The sequence below is a fragment of the Equus quagga genome, chromosome 10 (assembly GCF_021613505.1).
Source record: "Equus quagga isolate Etosha38 chromosome 10, UCLA_HA_Equagga_1.0, whole genome shotgun sequence".
NCBI classification, from domain to species: Eukaryota; Metazoa; Chordata; class Mammalia; order Perissodactyla; family Equidae; genus Equus; species Equus quagga.
In genome coordinates this window covers 67,781,488-67,796,363 of record NC_060276.1, presented here as the reverse complement: position 1 = coordinate 67,796,363, position 14,876 = coordinate 67,781,488, and the positions used below count along the sequence as shown (strand labels likewise).

The 14,876-nt window shown below is 38.5% G+C and overlaps 1 protein-coding gene across 4 annotated transcripts in view; it reads right to left on the bottom strand.

The window, feature by feature from the left end:
* HDAC8 (histone deacetylase 8) overlaps positions 1 to 14,876 on the bottom strand; it is a 199,785-nt gene that overhangs the window by 135,522 nt on the left and 49,387 nt on the right. For all 4 annotated transcript variants that reach the window (XM_046674168.1, XM_046674170.1, XM_046674169.1 and 1 more), the window contains 3 exons: positions 6,720 to 6,832; positions 2,629 to 2,706; positions 1,920 to 2,028 (listed from right to left, as the gene is read on the bottom strand). In XM_046674168.1, the coding sequence (XP_046530124.1) occupies positions 1,920 to 2,028; positions 2,629 to 2,706; positions 6,720 to 6,832 (300 nt within the window). The remainder of the gene's footprint in view (positions 1 to 1,919; positions 2,029 to 2,628; positions 2,707 to 6,719; positions 6,833 to 14,876) is intronic.

Genomic DNA, 14,876 nt, shown 5'->3' with positions numbered 1-14,876 from the left:
AAGAAATCAAAGGGAAAAATTATTGTACCTCTAATGAAAACCTGGGACCTGTTACTCTGGATGATCGCTGTACAGATGGCCAGTGTGGCTCCATGAGCAAAAGGGGCCCTGGGAACTATAAACTGATAAGTGTCTGGTACTTTAGTAGGCAAGCTGGAAGAAGCTTTAATAAATGCTGGCCTCATGTACACTGGGGTGGGGGTGGCAATATGGTTTCTGTAAAGGGAAATCACGTGTGATCTTCCATGGATCTGTTCCTTGGGACTAAACTCATTTTTAAAATGCTTCTAATTACATTTGATACCAAGCCTATTTTAAAACATGAATTACCATGGGATTTAATTTTTTTTAATCATTTACTAGGAACTGGTTTATAGAGAGAGAAGAAAAGAAAATATAGGGGAGAAACAAACATTTATCCGACTGCAGAAGGGTAAGTAGTAGACGTCCTTGGGGGCGGGCCCTGGAAAATCCTCAAGTCTGCAGATGATACTCAGCTTTTCCAGGCTGGGAAATGCCAAGTTGATGAGGGAAAAAGGAAGATCTCAGGAGGTTTTATGACTGGCAGATGAGCTCCACTAGGGGCACGTGTAAGGTAAGCCATTTTGGGAGGGCCAGATACACAAACTACACTTAAACGATGATGCGTGCTGACCTTTCCATTAAGACCCAGGAAGGAGCTCTAGGGAACCCTGTGGACGGAGCACTGGAGAGAACAACCTAGCTTCCCGCTATGGCAAAAAAAGGGCAGCAAAATGTTGGGCACTGTCAACAAGGGGATTAAGGGAAAACAAAATAATTCTCCTTTTTACACAGAACCACAGGACATCTTCATCGGGTCAAGTTACATAGCAGCTCTGATCTGCACATCTCAAGGACAGAACAGAGCCTAGGGGGAACAAAGAAGGGCAATTAAAACCATCAATGGCAGGCTCTAGGAAAAAAAGGCCTCTTCAGCCTGACAATACAGAGGTAGCCAGGGGACATGATCAACATCATGAAGAGGCTAGCACTGCTGCAAGGTGACTTGGCTTGCCAAATCTCTTGAGCTAAGAGGTATCTTTGAAGCAGAAAGTTTTTATTTTTTAATACTTCTACTGTGTTTATACAACTGCCAGTGGTGATGGCCAGTGCAGGCTCCTTTGGGAAGTCCCTGTTTCCACCAGAGCTTGGGAGGAACCTGAGCTGAGTAGGGGAGGGATCAAAAGCACCTCCATCCCCATTACTTACCTTAAGTAATGTTGACTTGCTGACTTCTAGTCAGACTCACTTTCTCTACTGCCAATGTCAGCAGTGAATTTGTACCTGACCAATCTCAGTTTTTATGAATATGAGTTTAGTCCCTGCCTTCTGTAGGGCTTTTCAGCCCAAATGGTCTACACATTGGCACCAAACTGTCTGCCTACAAGCGGCTTTCATTTAACCCTTAACTATAGCGTAAAAAGAACAGATTTCTGACCGAAACTTTAACACAACAGATAGAACTCAAAAACTCATGATAAAGAACTCTCTAATATTCACATCAGTGGATGGAAGCAGATCTCAATAATGGAAAACCAAAACGGACCCTCCCAGCCTAATGAAATCACACACATTCAGGTTTTAGGCAAGGAACTAGCAGACAAGGGATTCCCAAGGACAGCCGAGAAGCTCTGCTCTTAGGATGGCCTTCACCATGTGGGGTAGCTGGTAAGATCAAACCAAGAGTGTGGCTCTAGTCAAAACACGGCTCTCCCAAACAGGGGCTGGTTACCTGATCAAATAAAGTATAATGAGCAGTGTATGAAACCTATGTGGGGATACAGTGGCTTTTTTTTCTTCAAATTGTTCCTTGAAAACAAGAATTCTGTGAGATTGGGGGCCATTTCATCCTATAGAAATGTAATGCACTTGTTACTGGCTCAGCATGACTGGCATACCTTTCACAGATGTGGTAATACTTCTCATCCTGTATGCCATCCTGAATGGGCACATTTACACTGTAGTACCGTCCCTTCCCTAGGCCAACATCAGACACATCACCTGTTCCTGTAGAAGAGAGGAACACTGTAAACAGCTTTAAGAACATGAGAATGAGAAAACTTGAAGGATTCTCCGATAGGACTTCAGAAGACCAAAAGGTCAATTAGGAGAACAATCCTGAATTAGTGATGGTTTCCAAGGGAATTAAATTAAGAAGAATAATATGGAGGAGTAACAGCTGTAAACAATGTTGGGAAAGCAGGAAAACCATAAGAAAATGGAAAAATCTTAGCTTCCATCTTATTGGATCAAATGAAAAAAAGGGATTAACTCCATTGCTTGACTTTTCATATGTCTTTACATTGACATAATGGCAATATAAAAGTCCAATTATCAGGCTGTTAGGAGTTACATGCGGTATCTGATAGTACAGTAAGTATAAGTGAGCTGTCTGTTGACAGTCCATAAAAATCATCTGGAAAAAGAAACAGTATTACATTCCTCTTATCGTTGTCCCCTGAAATGACCTGTGTTAAAATTTTGCATAGAGTAGCACCAATGAGGTATTAACAGCATGGAACTATCCAAATATAAGATATAAAAAATGTCTAGAAGAACTGCAATATTTATTTCTCAAATGTAATACTGAGCATACAGATCACTTACCTGGGAAAAATCCTGGGGAGAATTTGTGCAGAGACACTGTCATGACTTTGGAGGTGAAACTGAAGGCATCTTCTACACCTACCAGAGAAAGATATAGATAAGAATCAGTTCACATATACAGCTCCCGTTTTCAACAACTGAAACTCTAGAAAGCAGCTGTGGGAAGGAAGAGAAATGAAAAGGTAGCAATAATAAAGCTAACAAGCTGAGGAATAAAAGTAAGAGAACCCTCTGGTCTTTGATCTCTGTCATTATAGGATGAAATAGAACTTTGGCCCCAAGTGAGTTTTGGGGATCCTTTTCAAATTCATGGCAAATTATAGCTTGATTTCCCCTTTGCAAGCAACGGGATGTCCAGGCTCCCTTTGACAATCTGTTCTAAAAGGTGCGGAAGGGCTCACGCTCAGAATTAAGGCATTATCAACAGAGCTGAAGAGAGGAAACTGGCACCATCTTGGAAGTTGCATGCTCTGCTTTGTTTCCGTGGTTCTAGTTAAACTCTGGGGATTTTTTTCAAAGACGTATAATGTGGCAACCCCTTGAAAAACATGACCAATACCAACAGTAGGCATTATATAGTGAAAATCTAATTATCAAGTGCCTCTCTATGATACAGATCTGGTTATAAATGCAGTTCACCCAAAGTCCCACGTGCAGTAAGTAACTTACAGAACATCTTTCTGGCTAAAACATGGAAGGTCGAAAGTAGCCCTGGAGTTTTAAAGCCTGGAGACAGACAGGGGAAAACCTTTTCTGGAAAGGAGTCTCCTCTCCATTTAAACAGAGTCAGAAAGTGAATCGAGGCCTGGGAGATAGTAGATGTAATACTTAGGAGCCACTACTTATTTAGAAAAACACACTGCCCACCTCCACAGCTTTCCTTCCAGAATCACATATTGTCATACTATATCCAGATGCCATATCTCTAAAATGGAAGGACTATTAGCAAATTCATGTACTATCCTCTTTTATACTTCAAATAAAAAAGTTATTTCTGTTTACTTAATGCTTTCAGTCTTCATCAGAGGCCAACAGAGACCTTAAAAAAGTCTTAACTCCATTTGTATATCACAGGTATGTTGGAATTTCCCAAGCCTTATGTTTTGCCCTAGGGAGGCAGTTAAAGGCTCCAGGCACAAAGCAATAAGTAAACAAATTAAAATAAAACAAAATAAATAAAAAGAGCATTTTAACTTAGAAACTGAAGTATAAACAAGGATACCTCATGAAAACCCTGATTATCTATCCATCCAGAAAGGCGGTACCAATTTACACTTCTATCAACGGTGTAGGAGAGTTCCCAGTTTCTCACACCCTGACTAGCATGGGTTATTATTATTCTTTTTAATCTTAGGCAGAAAGAATGGTCTTGTTCTAATTCGCATTTCTCTGAGTACTAGGGTGTTGAGTACCTTTTCATATGTTTAGTAGGCATTTGTATCTCTTCTCATGGGAAATGCCATTAGGCATTGTTAGAAAATCATACTTTAAAAAAGGACATAGACAGATAGGCGGAGGGTATGGGGCTTGGTGTGAAAGAGAAGAGTGGTCAGGTAGACGTGAGAAGGCGAGGACAGGGTAGGAATGCTGGTGAAGCCACCACAGGATGCTAGTTATGGGAGCACGGGAGATTTAAAATAAACCAAATGTGTAAGAGTTTGGAGGTGGGGCAGGGGTCACTGGAAGGGAGGTGCTGAAGAGGGGAAATAAACTGAAATGAAACACACCATAAAAGTTGGCTAAAACAGGAAACTCTAAATGGTGTAGAAATAACATTGCAAATGGAAAGAACGGTTTCAGGTGACAGTCTTATTTCATTCTTATGTGGTTCAATAGGGTTGATTCTATTCTTGAACTCTGATACTAATAGTTTGAATTTAATAATCATTCATTCATTCAACAAATGTTTTACTGAACCACTACTATATGCATAGTTCTGTTTGTTCAAGCCATTGTGCAGGACAGAAAGAAGTAAACAACTTGATCTCTGCTCCGGAGGAACTGAAAGTTTCTATGGGAGAGGAAGACATGGACACATTAAAGAATTTACTAACAATACAAGACAATATATACTTAAATATCAAGTCAGTGATATATATAATACAGGACTCGAGCAGGGAGAGAGAACACTTGGGCTGGAGTGGTCAGGGCAAATCTGCTACTATTGGAACGTAAACTCCTGGGTAGAACTTGGGAGAAGCAAAAGGTGAGGAGAAAGCAAAACGCAGTTAGGAAAAAGTGATGCAAAGTCAGGGAGGTGGGAACAGTGAGATGTGTCTGGGGATCACTGAATAGAGCAGCCTGGACAGCAAGTAGTGAGAGAAGGCTGGGGAGAGGAGGTGAGGCCTCTGAGGCAAACCTCAAAAGACAGGGCAGAGTGTGGACTTTACCGTGAAGACCACTGTTTTTCAAAGTACGGCCTATGCAACAACCGGGGTGTTGTTAACATGTAGATTCCCATAGTCTAGTAAATCTGAGCATCTGGTGAATGTGGCCCAGGAATCTGCATTTTAAAATAAGCTTCCCCAGGTCATCAGGATACACATACAAGTTTGAGAACCATTACTATAGGCCAAGGCTTAGCAAACCAAGTGGCTACATAGCAAATATTTTATGTTTTACAAACTACATGGTCTCTATCGCATTTTTGTTCTTTACAACCTTGTAAAGACATAAAAAACCATTCTTAGTTCCCTGGCCATAGAAAAACAAGCCGTGGGCCAAATGTTGCCCTTGTTATAGGCAATAAGGAGCCTCTGAAGGTTTTGGAGCAAGGTGGTGTTTTGCATTGGCTGAGTATTCCAATATCCAGGGGATGTGGCTCTCAAAATAGTATGTTGGTTGTTTTAACCCTTTTCTCTTCTCTCTGTTACCTTTAATTTTCTGTCACCATTCCATGGTAGCATCCATCTAGGTGAACTCCCTGGGGAAGTTCCCCCCATAACTTCTGCTTTCTTTCTCTGTTTTGGCAGCAGAGCTGACCCTAGCTCTGAATAGAATATACTATTCTTTTTTTTTTTTTTTTGAGGAAGATTAGCTCTGAGCTAACTGCTGCCAATCCTCCTCTATTTGCTGAGGAAGACTGGCCCTGAGCTAACATCTATGCCCATCTTCCTCTACTTTATATGTGGGACGCCTACCACAGCATGGTGCGCCAAGCGGTGCTATGTCCGCACCCGGGATCCGAACCGGCGAACCCCAGGTCGCCGAAGGGGAATGTGTGCACTTAACCACTGCGCCACCAGGCCGGCCCCAATTCTTTTCCTCTCTTATGCCTTGATTATGTTAGTCTGTCTCCAAAAATCCCTGGAAACAGAGAAGCAACAATCACTGATGTCGGGGAGGGAAGGGAACATCCTCAACTAATTTTACTCAATAAGTGTTTCTAGATCAATGGAAATATATGTCACATACAGGATTTATTAAAGAAACAGAATGTGAGTACCGTCACTGAAGCTCTACATTCCAGATGGAAAGTACATAGGAGGGCTGGACACATCCTTTCAGTGAAGTCTTCTAAAGAGGGGATTAACGGGGTTAAGGCAAATTGTTAAAGATTCTGCTGCTATTAAAAGTTAGAGAAGATGCCCTGGGTTTGTGCAGGATTAAGTATTTTAGCAATATAAAGAAAGTGGCACATGTTCTGATTGCTACATGAGTTGGTATCCCTACTGGTGAAAAATTCAGAGTGTTAGTCCATCATGCACCCATTCTATCTTGAGAGAAGCATCCAAACCGTCAGTGCTAATTGTGGATTTCACTTGAACCTATGGAAGTTGCCCAAGGGAAGTTACTGAGCACTGGAGTAAACACTGGGTAGAATTTCCACTTTTTAAGGTTCTCTAACTGGAGAGCTCTGCTACTAGAGGAGGGGAAAGGAGAAATTACAGGAACGTGGTATTTTAAAGTGTCTTGGTCAGCAAAGGAGGAATTGCATCAATTAGAAGAATCTCTACCTACTTTAGGATTTTCAATCAGGAAAATTTCAATTGCATCAGGCATTTCTCCTCTTACCAGTTGCCTAGAAGCAGCTTTACTGATAAAAATCTGCTGTCCTAGCAGCGAGGCACCTTTGGAAGTGAAGGGCTTACCATCTCCATGGTGCAGATCCAAATCCACATAGAGAATACGGTCAAATTTCCGTCGCAATCGTAATATTCCCAGGACAGCATCATTGAGATAACAAAAACCAGATGCTTCATCTCTGCAAGAAAACAAGTTGCTACAGCCAACAGCCAAAAGCAATCCAAGGGAGTCTTTACAGCCAAGGCTCCAACCCTTGAGATCTCTTCTCTTACAATTCCCTCTTCTTTTAAGAAAAACAAAAATCTACCTACAAAGATTATATAGTAAATGGTCCAGAATGATCAGGGAATGAAGTGTTTCAGTGAAGTAAATATTCAAGTTGATTGGTAACATTTTCCATTGAGGATCCTAGATTTTCAAAGAATTAGAATATTATAACTATATTGACCAAAACAGAACCTTTCTCTAATGATTCATGAATCAGTTAAGAAATTTGTACTTCCCTGGGATCATCATGATGAACTCTGATTGTCACTTACAGGACTTTAAGAAAGCTAGAATCTAGAAGGGGCCTTAAAGACAACCTTGCTTAGCCAGATGTAGAAGATGTTAGAGATTGGATTCTCTGTACTGACCCTTTGACATAACCTAGAGGTTTTTTTTTTTCTTTGAGTAAGTCTTGGCACTTGTTGCTCATAAAAACTGTGTGTAGAAAGTACAAACGTATAACCTCCCGGGCAGCATAAAGTTGTTGCCTTTCCATAAACGTAATTATTACAAAGGAGATTGAAGCAGTCTCTTCTGAAGTTATTTTGTTTCCTTCACTAAAATTATCTTCAGTGACTTCACTGATGTCCTTTAACTTTTTTGCTATTGATGATACTGTGTCACTTTACCCTCTTGCAAACATTAACCTACTCTTTTATTACATTTCCATTAAGCTGTGTTGAGCAGATCTAAAAGAACATTCTTTATCATCAAAAGTGTATTATAATTTATTTTTAAGGCCTCATCCTAAATGCTTCAGTTTCTTTTGCTTCCACAGACACTTCAAATATCCAGCCCATTTTTTCCCCTAACTTTTCCCTGATATTTTACTTGAAACAGAGTTCTGGCAGTGCATGAGCATCATTTAAAATGGCATCTTTGCTACTATTATACTGTAAGATCTTTCTGGTACCTACACAAGGCATAAACTTCTTCATGAAATCTCTTCCATAATCACGTTTTATATTCTGAACAATGCCCTGGTTCACAGGCTGAATCAATGAGACAGGTACACTGGCGAGCAGGAAGTTGGTAAAAATATCACTAGACATTGAATCTGCTCATGAAGGTGAACTCAGTGATCAGCTAGCAAAAGAATAGCTTAGCCTTGGGAATGCAACCAGGAAAGAAACAACTAGAGAAAAACATTTGTCCATCCATGAATTCTCTGTAAATAAGAGTTAAATATGTGACTTTGAAAGTTCTTAGATGCTATTTTCCAATTATGAAAAGCTTATATTTTATAAGTCTACTGTCTTAGCACAAGAAGAAAGAGATAATCTCTGTTCCTAATGAACATCAATAACTTGTGGGGAGGTGGGATGGAACATTGTGTTAGGCAAAAAGAGGAGGGAGATGGGGAGGAGGAGAAATACAAAGCACTGCAAGATATACTTCCTTCCCTCGGAGAGCCTACAATTAAGTTAGGGAGACAAGTCATATGCACAGAAAAACAAAACCAAAAAAACAAACAAAAAAGGCAAGTAGAAGTAATATGACCTGTAAAGGAGAATACAGAGAAATTCCATAGACAAAATTGACAAAGCAGAGTCATCTCATTGACAGTACTAAATTTTATCTGAGCCCCATGCTTCTAGAAATCAGCAATGGTTAAGAAACCCCCCGTCCTTTTGTGTTCCAAGAAATAGTTAACCGCAAAGGACCGCAAAGAACCATCTTCATGATTCCTCATGACTCCCATAAGACTCACAGATGACTTCCTTGTTTACCTGCCTCCATAAAACGCCTGACCCCTTTCCTTTTCTTTGAGATATTCCTCATTAATGAACATGCTCTCTGTGGCAATAGCCTGAATAATAGTACCAATGATAAATAATAATAATAATAATAATAATAATAATGTCTATAAATCAGAAAGACCTTTGTGAATGTGTAATATTTTCCTAATATTTTCTTAAATTAAAGGTGCTCTATTCTCATTGGTTTATAGAAATAAATAAGTGCTTAGATAAACAGAATATTCCTAAAATTCCCAGAAAATAAGGGAATTGAACTTTTAAGACTTTTAATGTGCTAAAAAAGTATTCCTATAAAAACAAACTCAAAAGTTTTAAGAATTCAAGTTTACATAACTTAGGTAAATCTTCGGCAAGCAAGACTAATTTAATAATTTTGGTTTATTAGAAACAACTATGTCTTTTCTATTTTATCCGTGTTAATTATAGTATACATCTAGATTTTCATTCTACTCAGGTATGTTCTTTGCAAATTGACACAGGCTTACTGATTGAATGAACTAACACTGCTTCTACTAAATGTTTGAGGTTATAACAAATGTAAATTTCTTTAACCAAACTGAGCCATCATTTTGAAAACTATTTCAACAGTAATTGTTTCGCATATCAGTTTGAAGATAATTTACAAGCTCTTTAGGTAACTGATAACTTTAGGCTGATACTAAATTGAGCTAATTAATGGGTATTCACTGGATACCTAGATCATTTCTAAGTAAGAGAATGCATTAGTCACTAAGCATAATTTTGGATTTATATGTTTTGCTTCTTATTTTTACATGCCACAGAGGCTATATGTGTTTGGGTCTGTTAATGAACATGTTCTTTTTTGCCACTTAGAGAAGTTGTACTATAAGGGATGTGTATGGACATAGAAAGTCGTAGAAGGTTCACAGAAGAGGAATTTCATTTGTTGAAATCAAAGTTGGCTAAGGTTTGATGAGCTTATTTGTAAGATTTCCAAAAAGAACTCTAGTATCAAATATTATACTGATGCAAAACTAGAATTTGACTCTCTTAAAATGACAAGTTTTTTGGATTATTGGTCTTCTCTTAATAACAGGCTGTAAAGGTTTTGCTTTACTGTCTAAATAATCTTTCTCGATAACAAAGATTCTGTATTTTACCAGAATAACCTTCTATAGTTTATGTTGACTTTATTATGTCTTTGATTTTTTAAGAAAGCAGTTTTCTCACTTAGGAAAGAGATGAGATTCTTTACAATCATATTATTGCCTATGTTTACTCTTTAAAATCGTCTATTGTCATTTTGATGAAATAGAGAACCAATTATTGCTTTTCAGTAATCCATCATCCTATTTTAATCGGGTCCCAGAGTGCCCCTGGAAAATCACAAAGAATTTGTTCTTTCACCTCATAGAAAGAGAGGTACATGGGTCGGCCCTGTGGCCAAGTAGTTAAGTTCGTGCTCTCTGCTTCGGCGGCCCAGGGTTTTGCCGGTTCGGATCCTGGGCACGGACATGGCACCACTCATCAGGCCATGCTGAGGCAGCAGCCCACAGGCCACAACCAGAATATACAACTATGTACTGGGGGAGCTTTGGGGAGAAGAAGTAAAAAAAAAAAAAAATTGGCAACAGATGTTAGGTCAGGTGTCAATCTTTTAAAAAAAAAAAGAGCGGTACTAGAAATAATTAGGTTTAATTGATATGTTACTACCGATAAGATGCATGGGAAGAGTTGCCAAATCAGAAGAGATGCTCAGCCTTCTCTAGGTTAAACTGGTATAGGCAAAACGTTATTGATATAAATATTTCAGAAACTGTATGCTGTATAGGAAGTTCCTAGAGATTCATCAACTCCCTTGTTGCCCATGATATGTTTCTCTTTGTGAGTCCTGGTGCTGCTTTGCCAGATGTTAGACAACTATAGTATAGTGTTTTTAGTCATAATTTTTAAATTTTTAAAATGTTAACTTGGTCTCAACTTTGCTTCTTGATTTTGAATCTAGCATCCGCTAAGTCATTAGTTTTCAATTGGAGAGTCACATCACTTATGCATGGAATTTTATTAATATATGGATGTTGAAGACCTACTCCAGTTTACTGAAGCTCTTTACTTGATGTTCGTGGTATATTCTGGGTGTACTCTAACCATATGCTTGGTATAGTCACAGCGTATTATATCAAGATTATTATATGTTATATTTGAAGATTTTGGTCTCTATAAAGATTACATTCATCCATCGTTACAAATTAGATATGATACTCTCTCTTCTTTGAAAATAAAGTTAATCATTATATTTATGGATATTTTGTATAAAGACTTTCTTTGGATTGATTTTTGTCTTGTTTTGCATGCCACAGAAATAACCACATGTCCTTGTCACCTGCATTATTATTCTCGTAATAAACTCTCATCAGATCTTCCACTTTTGAAAATGATCAGTAGCAAGTTACCCACAGCTTGTAAGTCTTTTGCCATGTACAGATAGTTTTTTTACTGTTTTAATGTGATGTGTCCCTGAAAGCACTGATAATCAAGAACAAGCTAGAGCGCTTCATCTTTAACAAAGAAAGACTGTTTCAGAGCCCCATGGAAAAGGATTATGCCAAGTACTGTGGGGTACAAGCTTCTGATAATATAGTTTAAACAACTTTGAGACCACACCGCTGAACTGAGTCAGGATTAAGAACTCTAGTCGAGAAGCAGATGGGTTAATGAGACTGCTAACGCAAGGCTGAGTGGAACAAGAACTAATTACATAGACCTGAATGAACTGATGAGGGATGATGGTGGGTTTTGTTTAGAATATTGCTCATGTTTTAATGTTCTATTTTCTGGACACATATGGAACTCATTTCTCCTTTTCTCTTACACTATCTATAACTCATAATAATTTAGTAAACCATGCCTTTGTAAACAGAAATAAAACATTCATAAATGATATCTTATTCCGCCTGCCTGAGCCCTATAAGATTCAGAAACTCTTATCGAGTATTCTTATTTTCATAGCAATATAATTATCTGTATACGTTCAATAAGAATCTGTCCATCCTACTTGTTATCAGGACATATTGGAAACATTGGTTATGTAACCAAGGCCTTGCCTGGAATGTCATATTTGTGAATGATGCTCATTGCATCAGATATGATCAGACACTTTTAAGGAAATAAGGTTAACTTTATTGAGCTAATGCACGCAAAGCCCTCTTGGGAAAACTGGCCTGGTACCTGGCTTACATGGTTCCCAGACTTACAAGTGAGGAAGGAAGGTTACTTCCCGGCAGGCCCTGTAACTATAGGATATTCTGGGGACCCCAAGAAGAAAGGAATTCTCCCAAATTTATAGGTACTGCAGATAAAATCTTATCTTGGCTTCCTAGCCTTAATAGGCTTTTAAAATTTCAAAGTGAGATTTCCTATGAAAACTTCCAGTAAAGCAATCTTAAGAAGGTCTGTGTGGTAAATTACAACTCTTGCTGCACCTATGTAAATAATCAGGCTAAATCTCATGAGACCTAACTTTTATTTTTAATTTTTTTAATTGAGGTAAAATTCATATAATATAAAAATAACCATTTTAAGGTATATACTTCAGTGGCATTTAGTACATTCATAATATTGTGCAACCTCCAAGTCAATCTAATTCTAAAACATCTTCATAGCTCAAAAGAAAACACTGCGCTAATTAAGCAGTCATTCCCTATTCCTCCCTCTTCCTAGCCACTGACAACCACCAATCTGCATTCTGTCTCTATGAATTTACCTATTCTGAATATTTCATGTAAGTGGCATCATACAGATGCAATCTTTTGCATCTGGCTTCTTTCACTTAGCATAACGTTTTCAAGGTTCATCCATGTTGTAGCATGTATCAGTACTTCATTTCTTTTTACGACTGAATAATATTCCATTGTATGTATATACCACATTTTGTTTATATAATCATCCGTTGATGGACATTTGGGTTGTTTCACCTTTTGGCTATTGTGAACAGGGCTGCTATGAGCACTTGTGTACAAGTACAGCCATGTGTTGCTTACGACGGGGATACATTCTGAGAAATGGGTTGTTAGGCAATTTTGTCATTGTGCAAGCATCATAGAGTGTATTTACACAAACCCAGATGGTACAGCCTACTACACACATAGGCTATATGGTACTAATCTTATGGGACCACCATTGTATATGCGGTCTGTTGTTGACTGAAATGTCCTTATGTGGCGCATGACTGTATTTGTTTGAGTACCTGTTTTCAATTATTTTGGATATATACTTAGGATGGACTTGCTAGGACATATGGTAATTCTATGTTTAACTTCTGAGGAACCACCAAGCTGTTTTTTTACAGTGGCTGCACCATTTTAAATTCCTACCAGCAGTGGACAAGCGTTCCAATTTCTCTACTTCCTCACCAACATTTGCTATTTTCTTTTTTCTTTTTCATTCTAGCCATTCTAGTGGGTGTGAACTTGTGTCTCATTGTAGATTTAATTTGCATTTCCCTGATGACTGATGATGTCAAACATCATTTTGTGTGCTTGTTAGCCATTTGTATATCTTCTTTGGAGAAATATCTATTCAAGTCCTTTACCCATTTTTAAATGGGTTGTTTGTCTTCTTGTTGTTGAGTTGTATGAGTTCTTTATATATTCTGGATACCACACCCTCATCAGATATATGATTTGCAAATATTTTCTCCCATTCTGTAGGTTGTCTTTTCACTTTCTTGATAATTTCCTTTGATACATGAAAGTTTTTAATTTTTATGATCTCCAATTTATCTATTCTTTTCTTTTGTTGCTTGTGAGACCAACCTTATTTTGAGGTCAAGAATAACCTTTCTTTGAGATTATCATTGATCAAAAGAGGGGTGACTGTATAGAGAAATTTTGTGTTTCAAAGGAAAACTCCGCCTCATCTATAGCACACTATTCCAGGTTATCACAATCTAGTTATTGTCTTTGAGCTATTTTGCATCTCTTTATAAATTGCAGGTTACTGATGAGTATGCAAACTTTGTCTTCCGTGGTAGAGATATAATTGACTTCCTTCCTCATGTGGAAAAACCAGTTTGGGTACCTTTTTGAGAAGTGGACTGGATCTTGTTACCTTGCCCAAATTGTTGATCCTTACCAAATTTTCAATTCTTCCAGTTTTCTTCATTATCTGGCTAACATACTCTAAACTAACTTTTCCAATTTTTCTTCCTCCTCACCTGACTGGGAGTCACCAAGAACTAAAACCTGACTGCCCAAATCCCTATTGGGACCCTATGTTGCCTTACAGCTTGCTCTCTTCTCTGGGATCTGAAGCAGCCCTGCAAGCCAAAGTCCGATATAAACCTGGAAGAACCCATCACCACAGCAGACCACGCATAACTGGAATTCTCCTTGAACAAGCTGCTGCCTAGACCACTAAGGAAGTCTGGAGAAATGCTCAGGTCATGCACGTCTTTACGTGAGAGATAACCTAGACTATGGACAATGTCACCAACAGCAGTGACGTTCTGGCTCCATGAGTGGTGCTGCAAGATGGAAAGATTTTCCTCCACTAATGTCTTAGAATCCACTTGACTGGTTACCTTCAGGGTTCGGTTCTTGGCTCTTTTCTATAATATAACCTTTTATATCCGTATTTCTGTTTTTTTCATTTTAGTCTTCCTTCTTTTAAGATGCTGATTCCAAGACCCTAAAAACAACTGACTTTTGCCACCACCTCTCAACAGATGGTTCAACTGGTTTTACAGGAATAACATGAAGTGTCTTCAAGAGACTATTTCTTAGACCCTGCTTCACCCCACTCAGGAGGTTGATGATCGCCTTTGAGTTGCTTGGTGATGAATGATATTTATCTTGAACAAAAGGGGAAAATAACATTGAAGTTTATCTGAGCATTGTGCTCCCCCAAAAGCAGTGATGGTTAAGAAACCCTTCCCTTTTGTTTTCCAGGAAAAGGACAACTGCAAGGGACCATCCTAATCTGGCATATTATTCTGAGATAAGACCCATCTCTGTCTTTCCTAAGGACTCCCAAAAGACTCATGGATGACTTCCTTGTTTACCTGCCTCTATAAAACCCCAGAGCCTCTTCCTTTTCTTTGACATATTCCTCATTAATAAGTGTTCCCCCTATTGCAATAGCTGAAAAAAATCATTGCCCTCAACTGCCCAGTGCATTTTGTCTTTCACATCATCAACACAAATGTATTCAGAGGATAGACCAGGTTCAACAAAC